Source organism: Alosa sapidissima, chromosome 13, assembly GCF_018492685.1.
Source record: "Alosa sapidissima isolate fAloSap1 chromosome 13, fAloSap1.pri, whole genome shotgun sequence".
NCBI lineage: Eukaryota > Metazoa > Chordata > Actinopteri > Clupeiformes > Clupeidae > Alosa > Alosa sapidissima.
This window is the reverse complement of record NC_055969.1, coordinates 30,992,737-31,006,535: the sequence shown is the minus strand read 5'-3', so window position 1 is coordinate 31,006,535 and position 13,799 is coordinate 30,992,737. Positions and strand designations below refer to the sequence as shown.

The following is a 13,799-nucleotide window of genomic DNA, read 5'->3' as shown; positions in this document are numbered from 1 at the left end:
GAAGGTAAGTTTGGTGGTACGGACACACATGAGAAGCTGGCATGGGGGAGAGGTGGGGGGTACAGGTGGGCACCAAGCCTCTTGTTTGTTTGCCATGCAGAGAAGGGCCCGGAGCCCTGCCCATGCGAGCACAGAGGCCGGCTTGTCTGGCAAAGGCGACTGGAATTACAGTAGAAAGCGGCAGTTTGTTCGTGCTCGCGTCCACTTTTCCTTGAGGTCATGCTCCCCTCAAAGGCGTCTTTGTGGTGCGCGATTTCTCGCCAGCAGGAGAACGCATCTTTCACTGCCGCCCTTGCGGAGTGTGGGAGGGTGGGCACGACGCGGGCGCGCTACAGGATCTGAGCGGCCGCTGCCAAGGCAGAGCCTCTAGGCCCACGGTGTGAATGACATCACGCCTGACAGCATCGCGTTGCTAACTGCCCTGTAAATGTCGTCACCTCCTCCTCAGGTCAACGTTGCCACTTACAGCAGGAGAACAGGACCTCTGTCCCCGTGTACTGTACTCGTTATAAACGGTTAATAAACGGAGGCATCGGTGGGAGGTCACCTACAGCGACGTTGATGAATATTCATTGGCTGGATTTTCATCAGACGTTTTTTTGGGACCTTCACGGCCTGCCGCTCCAGTGTTTGGCAGTGGACGATGTTTGCGTGGTGTACGTGTTTGCATTCGGGGCCACAGGCAGACATAACACTTTTTCTTGGCAATGCGGCGTAAATAAGAGAAGCTTGGTCGCCGGGAAACATCAAGGCCGCTAAGCTCATCGTTATACCTGGTGCTCCACAGGTGCAGATGTGACTTGATCCCAGGTGGCCATGAAAGAGCGATACATGCCAGGCAGATGTAGAAAGACATTGGGAAATCTCATCAGTGTCAGCACAGACACTAACACTACCATGGATCTCTTAGTCATCTCTAATCATCCCTCACAAGAGGGCACACCTTGACCTGAGGGAACTGAATGAGAGGACTTTTTTCACCAGGTTACCAGGTGACTGGAGTTATGAAGTAAAGGAGCCCCTTCCAGTCTGCTGTCATCAGGCAACATTAATGGATGTGTCTGAATCCAGTTTGATTTAAAGGAACAGTTTACTGATTTCATTCAAATGTACAACTTGTAACACAAATTCCCTGCAGTGTTTGCTGTTTAACCATCATGTCGGATGTCTGGTTTAAGGATGGGAGGCGAGCTGACCAGAAGTTTAATTTAGTCTGGTTCTCCCAGTCTGCACATGATGTCCTGGCATTTAGGTGACTTCCTGAAATTTGGAAAAATTACCATTTCCAAAAAAAGTCCAGACAAATATGCCGACAGTGTCGGATCTTATTTATGATTCGTCCTGTCCTCAGTGTTGCCTGTTCCGGCGCATATGTATTGAGACTAGGCGATGGACAGGTCTTCCTGTCTCCACTCTGCTTGGTCTCTGGGTCTGACAGAGGAAGCAGAGGAGACCAAGCAACACAGACTTCCTCTATCACTTTAGGAAAATGTATCTGCAAAGTCAGACCACTGGGTACAAAGAAAGCTTTACAGGTTCAATCAACATTGCAGCATTCGATGTCAAGACATGATGCTGTCTTGATTTTCTTTCTGTTGCACTCATAGACACATTTGTAGGTCTGTTGTGACCATTTTCCTAATTGGTTAGTCTACATAATTCCATTACCTTTCTTAAGCCCTTTAATCACATTACCAAAATATCCATCAAAGATTTAGTTTAGATGATTAATAACAAGTTTCTTTTATTGGAATCCTGTGCCATTTTTAAAGGGCAAACTGGGCTTACCCCATTGTGTTCTCATGATGAAATGAATAAATAAGGAATTAAGTGCTTGTTAACATGGGGAGGTGGTGTTAGGGACAATCATAAATGAGCTATTTTGCTCCACTCAGACAGACGCTCCCTCCCTTGGTTCTAAGACACATCACAGGAGTACGTCGTGGATTATTGGTGTTGCACAGAAATTAACAGTTTGCTGGCAGCGCTTGGGAGAGAAGGGGCTCGCCTCAGTGGTTTGCTGTGGGTGCTTCTGGTGTGGGCTGAGGAGGGAAAAGTTTACTTCATCTGCCCAGTAGCAGCCACTAAAGGGGTGGGGAGGGGGGTGAATTAAAACAAAATATGCCAGCCTTTGCTGCAGGACTTTGCCGCTCATGTTTTACTGGAAACTCTACCCAGTGCGGAATTGTGGTCTTGATGAAAGCTCAAGCTGACGGCGGTGCCAAGCAGCTGGGCACGTGCTGTGAGATGCAGGAGTGATGAAATGTTTTTCGTTCCTTTCTTCCATATTCACCAGACAGCTGAGAGACTCAAGTCGGGCTGATGCCCTCCACAGAGAACAGCTGCTGCCTTATAGACCCTTTCAACAATAAAAACAAAAACAATGCTTGAACATTCTATTTGGTTCCCAATCTACTTCCTCTGCATTAAGATAACATATGGAATGTTAAAAAGGAAGTCTTGTGGGGCCAACTATGATGCTGATAATGGAACTCTCTTGAAAGGGTCTATAATGAAAGTTTCAGCATCAATCGCAAGCCAGTAGTTAGTCCCCCCTGTCATGACAATACATATTCATTTATGAATACACTTACAACAGCATTTCACTGTCATTGTTTTGTGACTTCTACGTGTAAGCCTAAATTTGTATCCATTTTGCATTAACCCAAGACTTCACTTGATGCATAAAGCTTATTCACTTCAACTATGGCAGATTTTGTGAGAAGAGGAGCAATACATGCCTTATTTTAATAAAATGTGATTGAGGTACAAAGCAAATGACTAATAACAGAATGGTATCCTTACTTCATAGTCAAAAATATAGATAGGCTATATTATTGAAAACAATGATTCATGCAACCACATGAGAGTGTACAACGTATCTAATAACAACTACATATCACTAACTTGTGTTTATTACATACAGACTTTCCCAACTAATAAGACGTTTTCTACGTCTATGTCTACGTAACACACAATATGAGTATCAATAAACTGCAAACAAGTGTATTTAACATGATTTCATTATGTGACAACATGGAAACACTAAAAAAAGACTAATAGCATAAATATAGTACACATGTATTTTTTATTTCAGCAAAGACATAAAAAGACAATTAATCTTTTTTTTTTTACAGTGCTTTAATTTGGGGAGTACGCTTTGGAAAATACGCATTTACTCTACCCAAATTCACTCTGAGCAGAAGGGACACATATAGCATAAAACACAAAACACAGTATAGTTATCATGCTGGGATCATTGGGATGTCTGCCAAATCCCATAACCTTAACCACAACCATGACACACACACATCACACACACACACACACACACACAACATTGTAAGAGACATACTGACTTGAAGCCACAATGATTTTGAGTGAATAATATCATTTGCGTGGCCTCCAACTCAAGAGGAGGCAGTGACACCTGGTGTTGTCAAAGCAACCATGTCTTCAGAAAATGACCAATACAGTTGGACACTTTAGTCAGCAGATAGCAAATTATAGTTAGTCTGTATTAATTGATGAAGATTCTTGACTAAACATGCTAAGATATCGAATAGCTATATCAAGATAGTAACATAAGGAGGATAACAAATTATTAGGCCCATTGAGATGTGCTGCACAATCTTTCTTTCTTCCATAATCCCTAAAAAACAAAAAGAAATGCAACAACAAAACTGAAATAATGCATTGATTGCCAACCACATCAATGCATGAAACAGTCTTAGACCTCTGCGTGATGGTCTACATGCAAAAGCGGCTCACTGTTAGGAAAGTCACGAAAATACTTTGCCATTAACCGCAATCAAGCTGTAATTGAAATAATAAAGGGTGCCACTGGAGTGTGAAGAGCACAACGCCTCACTGTTGCCATTTATAGAAACACACGGATGGGACTTCATGAGAAAATTCCACAGGAAAATTGTTATGGGAGAGAGGCCACAAACAAGTGTAGTGGTGCGCAAAGTTATAAGTCATGCACTGAATTGTTACTGGTTGATGGCAGAACCAGAGGATAATGCTGCTTTTGAAGTTCAGTAGCCTACTAGGAGGCGAGGCCATGAATACATTCACAACTACTTTTTTTGCCAGAGAAAATAGAATATAATAGAGAAAAAGAGAGGAAAAAAGCTTTGACTTGCATTCCCTTTATATGACTTGATGTCCAAAAGAGGTTTTTTAATTTATTATTTTTCTAAGCAAAATATCACATAGTTATTTGTGTTATGTCCTCTGGTGCTCTCTGTGTCATAGAAAAGTGGGGTGGATTGGACACATTTTTTAAACTTGCTGACTCACTCAGAGTTTGGATCACTTCATAATAATAGAGGGAAATAGATCAAAATAAACCATAATATTTGACTAGCCTATATCATGATGTATTTTGACCTCATTAAGCTACTAAAATATTATCTTTTATAGTCTAAATAGCAGCTTACCATAATATGCACATTTCATACATAACCTACTTTGATCATATTATAGGCTAACGCTATTATTGTATCTGCCGTACTGCGAATGCGTAGGCTACTTATTCATACATTTACATACATTTGTTTTAATTTATCATGCTTCATTTACATTAAACTACACTGTATGCATGTGCAAGCAAGTTACAATTAATATTAGTACTAATTTACGGGGGGTCAAAGTTGTAAGGTCAAAGGACAACCACATGGTTTGTAATGTTCGAGCGCGCTTCTATTCTCAAAGAAAGTTCTCTTCTTCACCGCTGTCTTGAGGTCGGGTAATTTAAAAGCTTGAAAGGAAGGATAATATATTTCTTACATTTGCGTTTAGTGTAAGATTGTGTCAGGAATCTTACAGTATTTTGCTACTACTGCAAATGTGAATGTGAAAACGTACAGTTTGTTGTAATCAACTTCTTAACCGGGGTCGTTAGCTAGCCGGGCTAGCTTGCTAGCTAACTGAAGACAAGCTGCTAGTATAACCTAATTCCTCTGTCCTCACAGGATATAATCGTAGGATAGAAGCTAGAGCTCTTAAAATACGAATAACCGAAAGAGTGTTTCATTGCTTATTAAAGTTAGTCAATTTAGAGTTAAATACAGAAGTCTTCTGCAGAGATGGCAGAAAGACCCGAAGATCTTAACCTGCCCAACGCTGTCATCACACGTATCATTAAAGAAGCAGTAAGTTTACTTGTTATCGTCACGATATTTTGCTTCGGAAGACGTAACGTAACTTACTCCCTCATCCGGGTGTTTTACTGCATTATTTTCAATGACTTGATGGTGTATAATAAACAACGTTAGTAGATTCGCTACCGACGGTGAAAGCTATGCGCTTATTTTGCTAACTTGTAGAGTTCTGGCTAATGGTAAGGCTGTTGTGGTGACATGGCAGTCTGATAACAGTATTCTGTCAATTTTTGTTTCGTGAAGCTGCCAGATGGCGTAAACGTATCTAAGGAAGCAAGGAGAGCCATCTCCCAGGCGGCCAGTGTTTTTGTGTTGTACGCTACATCATGGTAAGAACAAGTAAAAACACAGTTTTTGTGTGTATCTGAAACGGAATACTGGCACTGGCTTTGTCAACAGTATCATGTAAAGCGATTCTAATATCCCTATTGTGGTCTGTCAGTGCTAACAACTTTGCGATGAAGGCTAAACGGAAGACCCTGAATGCTGGGGATGTGATGTCCGCTATGGAAGAGATGGAATTTGAGCGGTTCATGCAACCCCTCCGCGAAGCTCTGGAAGGTAATTGGTGTCCTAATGATTTAATCTTTGCTAACACTTCAGATGTTGCAGTAGGCTTATTTCTGATAGATTAGTCTGTAATTCAAAACATAACATCTAGTGATTAATTTCGCAAATGCCTTTATTCAAACAAACATACATTTCCTCAGTATTTTTGTTATCAGGATTCGATACCCTCATCCATCTTGGTTCTGTTGGCCCACATGAACTCTTATTTATGTTTTAGTTACTTGACTTAACTTGCCTAACCCTGCTTGCATGTGTTTCACAGCTTACAAAAAGGGGCAGAAAGGTAAAAAGGAGGCCTCTGAACAGAAGAAGAAAGACAAAGAGAAAAAGAGTGATGTGGAAGAGAACGACAAGAATAAAGATGAAGAGGAGGAAGAGGAAGAACATATGGATGAGGAGGTGGAGGCAGAGAATGAGGTTGAAGATGAAGAGGTTGAAAACTGAAGACCACCTGCTTCTTCACCACCCAGTGGAAGTGCCCTGGTTTGAGGGCCTTGATGTGAACTGTTAGTTGCCTAATGAGCCTGTGGTCTATATGGTGCAGCTAGAGGATTTTGTTTGTACAATCTGTGCCACAGTGGGATATGTAGTTTAGGAATGCTTTTGAAAGCAATCTGCAAAGTTAAGACAGTACATGTTAAGTTGGTGGCTTAATGTTTTTTTCTACACTTTGTAGAGGATCTACACGTGTGTGTGTGTGTATGGTCCCTAAGAAGTACTACATCCAACAGCATAAACACTTCTCAGGGTACCAAATTTGAGGAGCCTTTTGTAGATTTCTCCAAGCATTGTGTCCAACTGTGGTAGAGGCACATTAAATGCCAACCTTTCTGGTTAAGTTAAAACAATTTGTACTTTTTATATTTTACTTTTCATATTAAAAGTTGTTTTGTAAAACTGTTTCACTGGATATTTAAGGACTAGTCTGGAAAAATTGACATTTGGATTTTCTATACATGGACCGGACAGAGAAACAATTAGCCTCAACACAAAAGGAGCTAGATTATGACTAGGCAGAAGCCTGAAATACATGGGTTAAATTCCCAGCTTTCACTATTGTGCCCTTAAGCAAGGCACTTAACCCCAAATTGCTCAAGGGACAATGTAATCCCTTGTAATATAGTTCACATTTCACTGTGGACAAGTGTCTGCTATATCAAATGTAAATGTGATTTGGATACACTTGTGACAACTGCCTCCATCTGCCATGGTAATACAAAGGCCTTTTTTTCAAGTGAGGTAAAGTCAGATTTAAATACCCAAACACTGAGTAAAACAAAGTGCTCATGTGATCTACAATGACACAAATTGCTTATGGTGTAATTTGTCTGTGAGCAAAAGACCAGGCGGGTAATACATTTTTGTAACAAATTTATTTACTTCTCCACTCGTGACTTTACTCCTGGAAGACAGAAAGGGCAGACATTAGCATCACTGAGCCACACCACAGCATACACAGTATATATAAAATACTAATTGAACACTTACAGAGGCGATTTCAACTTTTCCGGCATTAATGTCATCAATGACATCATGGGGATGGCGGCCATCGATGGTGCAACCAACAGACTGAGCTGTTCCCAGGATCTCTTTGACGGTTCCTGACAACCACAAAAAAAAAAAAGTATAATTTTCTACTACACTTATTAGCTAAAACATTAATAGGTTACAAATAACCCTTTCAACATGGTTCATACAGTTTTTTTTGTTCCAGATCTTTCGGCACAGAGTTAGCCATTTGTTTGGGTAGCACTGCTTCCTAGAGCTGGGTCTCTATTAGCCTCCACTGGACTAAGCTCAGTCATAGCAAGACAGGCACAGTGGCGGGAGGCTGAGAACATTTCTGCTTCATACTGCAACAAAATACATTACGGCAGGGTGCAGTGCCCAAAATGAAATGCACATGAAATGGAAACTCACCAGACAACTCTCTGGCAATGGAGCGGTGCCTCATGACACGGGCAATGTTGACAATCTCTTCAAGGGCCACGCTGCCACTGTGCTTGACTGAAATGAGTAAGGAGGATCACAATTTAAGATCAGACAAAAAAGGTATGTATATATTAAAAGTTAATCTGAATAACTTTTCAAACTTCAAGGCTATAGCCTACTTGGCAACATTTCAGTCTGTTAAAATTAATTCATGTGTAAATATTCACAATAAAAAAGTCTGGACAGACTGAATGGGACTAGCATCATCATTTGTTCCAGATCTTTCGGCACAGAGTTAACCATTTGATTGGGTAGCACTGCTTCCTAGAGCTGGGTCTCTATTAGCCTCCACTGGACTAAGCTCAGTCATAGTAAGACAGGCACAGTGGCGGGAGGCTGCACCCCCCCCCCTTCCCTCCAGAAATGATAGGATGACTTACCGTTCTTCACCTTCTTTCTGTCACGAGGAGGCTCTTTCAGAGCCTTGATGATTAGAGCAGAGGCGGAGGGCACGACTTCAATCTGCAGAAACAGAAAAATTGGGAATTTACACCAAGGCTAGTATTGTCATTAGGATAATCCTTCACTGTGAAAGTGTGAATACCACTGAATACTTACAGCTGCCTGTCTGTTCTGGATAGTCAGCTTCACGGTGATTCTCAGACCCTTCCAGTCGCCTGTGGCCTTGGCAATGTCGTCACCAACCTTCTTGGGAGACTGTAGGCAAACAACAAATTAGTCTCCCATTTCAAATAAATCACTCTCCACCCATTAACTGTTACAAGGATACCATTATGGCAATTTTCCAGACAGCAACACTGAAACTACAGCTAAACATGAATCTGTCTTGTTCCAGATCTTTCGGCACAGAGTTAGCCATTTGATTGGGTAGCACTGCTTCCTAGAGCTGGGTCTCTATTAGCCTCCACTGGACTAAGCTCAGTCATAGCAAGACAGGCACAGTGGCGGGAGGCTGAGAATAGACATGCAAGTTTTGGTTAAAACTGTGCTACTTACCAGACCCAGAGGACCAATCTTGGGAGCCAAAGAGGAGGTTGCACCAACTTCTCCTCCTGTGCACCTCATGTATACTGCAAGACAATGGAGAACATTAATTATTTTACAATAACCAAGTCATTATACATATCACACACAAAACATGCAACACATTTATTGGAAGATTAATTATGGGTGTATGGAAACATTATTTTCCAGAATATCTAAGTGATGGGTTAAATAATACTATAACCTAAAGACACCTTTTCTACAAGGCACCCTTGTGTCATTTACAACACTTCAAGAAATCTCCTTCAGCAGTGGCACAAAACAATTCTGAAAGACTGAGAATACAGTCCGTCTCAACACTCCATGATAGAAGTTTCTAACTACACAAGTGTTGCATACATAGCTGTGAAAAAGTACAGAATGCTGAGGAAAGGCTAGTTTCAAACAGTTGTTGTTCATCTGCCAACTACCACTCCCTGCAAGTTCAGACTTTATTGCATTAATCAGTCCCTAAGATGAACAATGAAGAGCCAAAACGAGCAGGTACGTTGGAAGATCTGGTTGGTACTTGAATGATTGGTACAATGATTCCAGCGTCAGAGCACACATATCTACACTACCAAGATCTGCCATTCCCACCCCTCGCATTTTTTTATGTTGGTAAACTGACATCCATCTTATAGGTAAGTGCACTCAAGGCTGCATCAAGTGGAATCCTTGATACATACGATTTAGGTTACACCTCCAGTTCGTTACAATCAAGCTAGTAAATGTGTATCTGGCAACATGACCGCATCCAACCAGTACACAGCAACAAAACCTAAGCTCAGTCCCTATGTAAATGCACGATTTTATATTACTCTAGAAGAGCAAGTGGTGTTTATCATGCGCTAGTCGCTCAGCCACAAAATCCAATTTTTTGACGTAAACGCAATTACGCTACAACTGCGCAGGCGCCAATTTACCGTGGTGATACTGTTAGCCATTGAAGCTATGCACGTGGACACCACTGCAAACACGTATTCATTGATTCCTGACACTATAGTAACTTAACCATGCAACATCCACAAAATATACCTTCGAAGATAGCTCGGTGACCTGAATCGTTGAAGTTGATCAAGCTAACGTTAACATCTGCACGCGTTTCCCGTTCCGCATGGCAACATCGGTAGCTGCTATAAGTTACCAAATCCCTTCCGTTTGACACACTTGACTCCTCGATCACCTTTCTGTTTTATAAAACTTACCTTGATTCCTTAAATCACTTTTAAAAAATACCACATACCACAAAATGCACACTACATGCGGAGGTTTCAGTTGCGTTAACCCTGCTAACGTTACCTAAGTTAGCCAAATAGGCCTCAAAGCCTGCCCTCATGAGACGCCCAGTCGCTGACTTTCCAATGTGGTAGACACTTCAGTAAACGTACCAACTTTAACCTCATTGGGATCGAACTTGGGAGGCATGATGTAGCTTAAGATGAGCTCAGTTCTGCTTGAAAAGGTGAGGGTGTCGGATGAACCCGGATTCGGGACGACCGATTACTGTTGCACCTTCACCGCAAAGTGAAAAAGAAGAGACCGTTTCTAAGTATCGTGGTCTTTTATACAGTTGGTGATAACGCGAGATCTTAACATGTCACGTTTTAACTTACTTCCGTCTAAACGTCACTAGGAAGGAACATTCTCTAAAAATAAATAATGAAACACAGATGACTACGATTTCGTCAATATATCTATGTAGATATAAGAATACCGAATGCTTAACTTGTCGACACATTGAAGATCTACAGTAACTTTACCACACTTTACCACGTCTAAACCGAAATTTCACAGCTACAAAAGGTAAGAAACTGGTAACGTTATCTAAGCGTTGTACCAAAGATCCTTAACCCTCTGGTTGTACACAAACAAACCAGGTGGTCATTCCTTCTTCTAGCCTGATGTGTAAGTAACGTTACATTTGTTAACAGTTAACCGAACGCAATTTCATGACAGGAGCGATATTTAGTCAAATGTCTATAAGTATTTTAACATAATTTTCTATCGCTTTTCCACCAGTCTTACCGTTACGTTAGGTTAATTGTGGCATATTCTGATTCACCTTTCCAGTAAACAGCTATCCATTAAACTACATTCAGCCTGATGGTGTTATTTTCATGTTTGACAGCCTCTTGTGGATACATTGACTACATTGACTGGATACATTGACTTACTAAAAAGTAAGTTAACTGGCATGACAATATTTAGACATAGCTAGATATACTGAAGGACATAAGGTTATGAAAACAAAATTGGAACTGCATGGACCTGTATCATTTTGGTCAAACCAGTCTGTCTAGTGTGTCTACAATCCAGATTACCCCCCCCCCCCCCCACCCCTTTTAATTAATCCTAATTTTCTCTAACCAGATACTTTGATTGGCAGACTGACTTGGAATTGGCAGAAGGTGTGTGATTGTTCTATGGTGCGGACTCACAGATAGTGCCAAGGCCACCTCACAACCACCCTCAAGGCCGGCAGGACAGTCAGGTGGCACTACTGTCTGAACCATGCCACTTTTCTTTAGGAAGAGGAAGCCAAGTGAAGATGCCAAGAGGCGCCTGGAGTATCAGCTGTGCTTGGTGAGTTTGTCTTGTAGGTTTTGTGTGTGTGTGTGTGTTAGTTAGTCCATATCTGCATTGTTATAGCAGTGTTTGTATGTGTCACTGATGTATAATGTGGAGAAGTCATACAGTAACCACAGAAGACCGCAGGGCGAATGTTGTTGCTGACATGATTTGTAAATCATTAAATCCCCCTTCTCTCCAGTCTAAAGAGGCAGGAGCTGATGATGTCCTGGACATTTCATCCTGTGAGCTGAGTGAGGTAAATGAAACAAATTCCCAAATCTTCTACATCCTCAATTTTAAACAAATTGCTTGATTACACCAGAAATATGACTATCATTGTAAATCATCATTATTATTGCAATAAACATTGTAAATCATTATAATCCCGGAGACACTCTGTTTGTGAACCTGGAGTTTTACCGCTGTGTTGAATCTGTGGGAATTTGCCTTCTCAGGTTCCCTCCTGTGCTCTCTCTATCTGTAAAGTGCTGCAGAAGAAGGTAAACCTGGAGACAGATGGGAGGAGCATGTCTTACTAAAAACAAATGGTCCAGATGTTATTTGAGTGGATGTATAGTATAAATTATTTAATGTGAATAATATATGTGACAATATTCATCATACCATCATGCAATCTTCATCATACCCCCTATGTCATGATAGTAATGATATGGTAGTGATATTGTTATTACATTTTATCTCTATGTATGTACCAAATAAAATGCCTTCCTGATTCTCTTGGCAGGCCCTCATACTCAGTGACAATGAGCTGAAGTCTTTCATCCCAAAAGGCTGTTCAGTCATCTCCCTCTTAACACTGAAGGTAAGAGATACAGTGCTGTCTGTACAAAGCGATAATCAAATGATCCTCATTGTACTCTCCCATTGGACACACTCATCCTCTCATATGCACTCTTCTGCATTTCAGGTTTTAGATATTCACAATAACAAGCTGGCCTCTCTCCCTGATGACATTGGCCTGTTGACATCACTCCAGGCAAGTTCTCCATTTCAACACAAGTTTATGTATCATTTCGGAAAGAACAAATGAAATATATGGTACACTGAGCTGTCCACTGAATGGATCTGTGTATTTGTGTGTTTCTATAGGTGCTGAATGTAGAGAAGAATCATCTTAAAGGACTACCAAAATCCATTGGAGATCTTTGCAGTTTAAAAACTCTCAATCTGAAAGGTAAATGTTTGGACAGACTTTTTGAAGCTTTAACCACAAGGCCAATGACATAGTTAAACAGTGTAGTTTCTACACAATCTTATGAAAATGTTTAAGAACCTCTGTGTGAACAGTGTGTGTGAGTGCAGTAAGCCACGTTAAGTTAAATGGAGATATGTCTGAGATTTTATGTTGAGTGTAAAGTAGATGAGGGTAATCTACTCCATGCTCTACCTCTCTGTAGGGAACTGTCTGCCTGAGCTGCCTGCTGTGGTGGGGCACATGAGGAGCCTGAGAACTCTGGACCTAAGTGAGAATAATATCAGGGAGCTGCCCCAGTACTTGGCCCATGCTCGCTGCTTGGAGGTGTGTGTGTGTGTGTGTGTGTGTGTTAAAATGATGTTTGTCATTGATGTTGTTCTGCAGGTCATCCTAAAGCAGTGTGTTCTGCAGTTAACAAAGCTGTATGAAAAACTATCATAGATTTCACAGATTGATACTCACAGGCACAGTCACATTTAGTACACTAATCAGATGGCCTGCTCTCACAGTGCTGATGTGGGACTGCTAGTATATGATGTTATGTATATATGTAAATAAGTGCGGTTTGAGGTTTTGGCTTGGATTAGCATTTCATGTATGTGTCTATTTATGTGTGTGTGTTTTTGCCCCTCGCGGTAGTGCTTGACGCTGGACACGTCTCTGATGACCTACCCTCATTCCTCTGTGTGTGCTGCTGGCACTGAGGCCATCCAGAGGTTCCTGTGTGCTGGTGGGTACCATGACTAACGCAGTCCACTGAAAACATCATGTGATCGTATTGATGTGGCTCTTACCATTTACACTGAGCCACTCGGCTGTTCAGCACGGTGTTTGCGGTGCTCTGTTGTGTGCCGTGTGTTTATTGTTTGGTTTATGTTGTTGTTGTGGTTTTTGTGATCTCGCAGAGCTGGGCCTGGAGTACTGTCCACCCTCAGAGTGCCAGAATGCCCCAGAGCCAGATAGGACAGCCATGGAGACTAACTGTGTCGATGAGACTGACTTGGTCTGGCAGGTATGGAGTAGGCCTGTGAACTCAGCACATTGTGTGTGTGTGTGTGTGTGTGAGAGAGAGAGAGACCGTACTTGCCATCTGGTGTCCACATTTATTTTCAATATTTTGAGATTTTTTTTCTTCTTTTCTTTCATCTGCAGGATAATTTCATGGGGTATGAGAAGAGAAAGGTAACACCTCTGTCTTTACATCATAATATGGCATTGTTATCAGTTGGGTATTATCTGTGCACACTGCAGGTAGTACATGTGCATTTGTGTGTGTGTGTGTGTGTGTGTGTGTG

At 41.4% G+C, this 13,799-nt stretch overlaps 3 protein-coding genes and 3 non-coding genes across 10 annotated transcripts in view; 2 read left to right on the top strand and 4 right to left on the bottom strand.

Moving 5' to 3' along the window:
• The first annotated feature begins 4,681 nt into the window (after positions 1-4,681).
• pole3 (polymerase (DNA directed), epsilon 3 (p17 subunit)) lies at positions 4,682-6,635 on the top strand. The gene is made up of 4 exons (XM_042059037.1): positions 4,682-5,159; positions 5,412-5,497; positions 5,611-5,729; positions 6,001-6,635. The coding sequence occupies exons 1-4, from the start codon at positions 5,094-5,096 to the stop codon at positions 6,180-6,182; spliced, it is 453 nt and encodes a 150-aa protein (XP_041914971.1). The 5' UTR covers positions 4,682-5,093; the 3' UTR covers positions 6,183-6,635.
• Positions 6,636-7,092: 457 nt separating this feature from the next.
• rpl12 (ribosomal protein L12) lies at positions 7,093-10,276 on the bottom strand. Of its 2 annotated transcripts, none has more exons than XM_042059035.1 (7): positions 10,106-10,276; positions 8,688-8,761; positions 8,289-8,387; positions 8,111-8,192; positions 7,659-7,745; positions 7,227-7,339; positions 7,093-7,140 (listed from the first exon to the last, which is right to left on the bottom strand). In XM_042059035.1, the coding sequence occupies exons 1-7, from the start codon at positions 10,140-10,142 to the stop codon at positions 7,135-7,137; spliced, it is 498 nt and encodes a 165-aa protein (XP_041914969.1). In that variant the 5' UTR covers positions 10,143-10,276; the 3' UTR covers positions 7,093-7,134. The 2 variants fall into 2 exon arrangements, with proteins under 2 accessions (XP_041914969.1, XP_041914970.1); XM_042059036.1 differs by having other exon boundaries at positions 10,017-10,131.
• LOC121681106 lies at positions 7,442-7,566 on the bottom strand. Its single transcript, XR_006021981.1, has one exon. It is a non-coding gene; the product is annotated as a small nucleolar RNA SNORA65 (small nucleolar RNA).
• LOC121681105 lies at positions 7,939-8,063 on the bottom strand. The gene has a single exon (XR_006021980.1). It is a non-coding gene; the product is annotated as a small nucleolar RNA SNORA65 (small nucleolar RNA).
• LOC121681107 lies at positions 8,516-8,640 on the bottom strand. Its single transcript, XR_006021982.1, has one exon. It is a non-coding gene; the product is annotated as a small nucleolar RNA SNORA65 (small nucleolar RNA).
• Positions 10,277-10,354: 78 nt separating the features above from the next.
• lrsam1 (leucine rich repeat and sterile alpha motif containing 1) overlaps positions 10,355-13,799 on the top strand; it is a 12,693-nt gene continuing 9,248 nt past the window's right edge. Inside the window, exons 1-12 of one of the 4 annotated variants that reach the window (XM_042058997.1) lie at positions 10,355-10,520; positions 10,846-10,897; positions 11,104-11,300; positions 11,488-11,544; positions 11,744-11,788; positions 12,034-12,111; positions 12,217-12,285; positions 12,399-12,483; positions 12,707-12,828; positions 13,144-13,234; positions 13,410-13,516; positions 13,657-13,686. In XM_042058997.1, coding sequence (XP_041914931.1) covers positions 11,229-11,300; positions 11,488-11,544; positions 11,744-11,788; positions 12,034-12,111; positions 12,217-12,285; positions 12,399-12,483; positions 12,707-12,828; positions 13,144-13,234; positions 13,410-13,516; positions 13,657-13,686 — 756 coding nt within the window. In that variant the 5' untranslated portion in view covers positions 10,355-10,520; positions 10,846-10,897; positions 11,104-11,228. Of the gene's footprint in view, positions 10,521-10,845; positions 10,898-11,087; positions 11,301-11,487; positions 11,545-11,743; positions 11,789-12,033; positions 12,112-12,216; positions 12,286-12,398; positions 12,484-12,706; positions 12,829-13,143; positions 13,235-13,409; positions 13,517-13,656; positions 13,687-13,799 lie in introns of all 4 variants that reach the window. The other 3 variants (XM_042058996.1, XM_042058999.1, XM_042058998.1) reach the window with 3 other exon arrangements.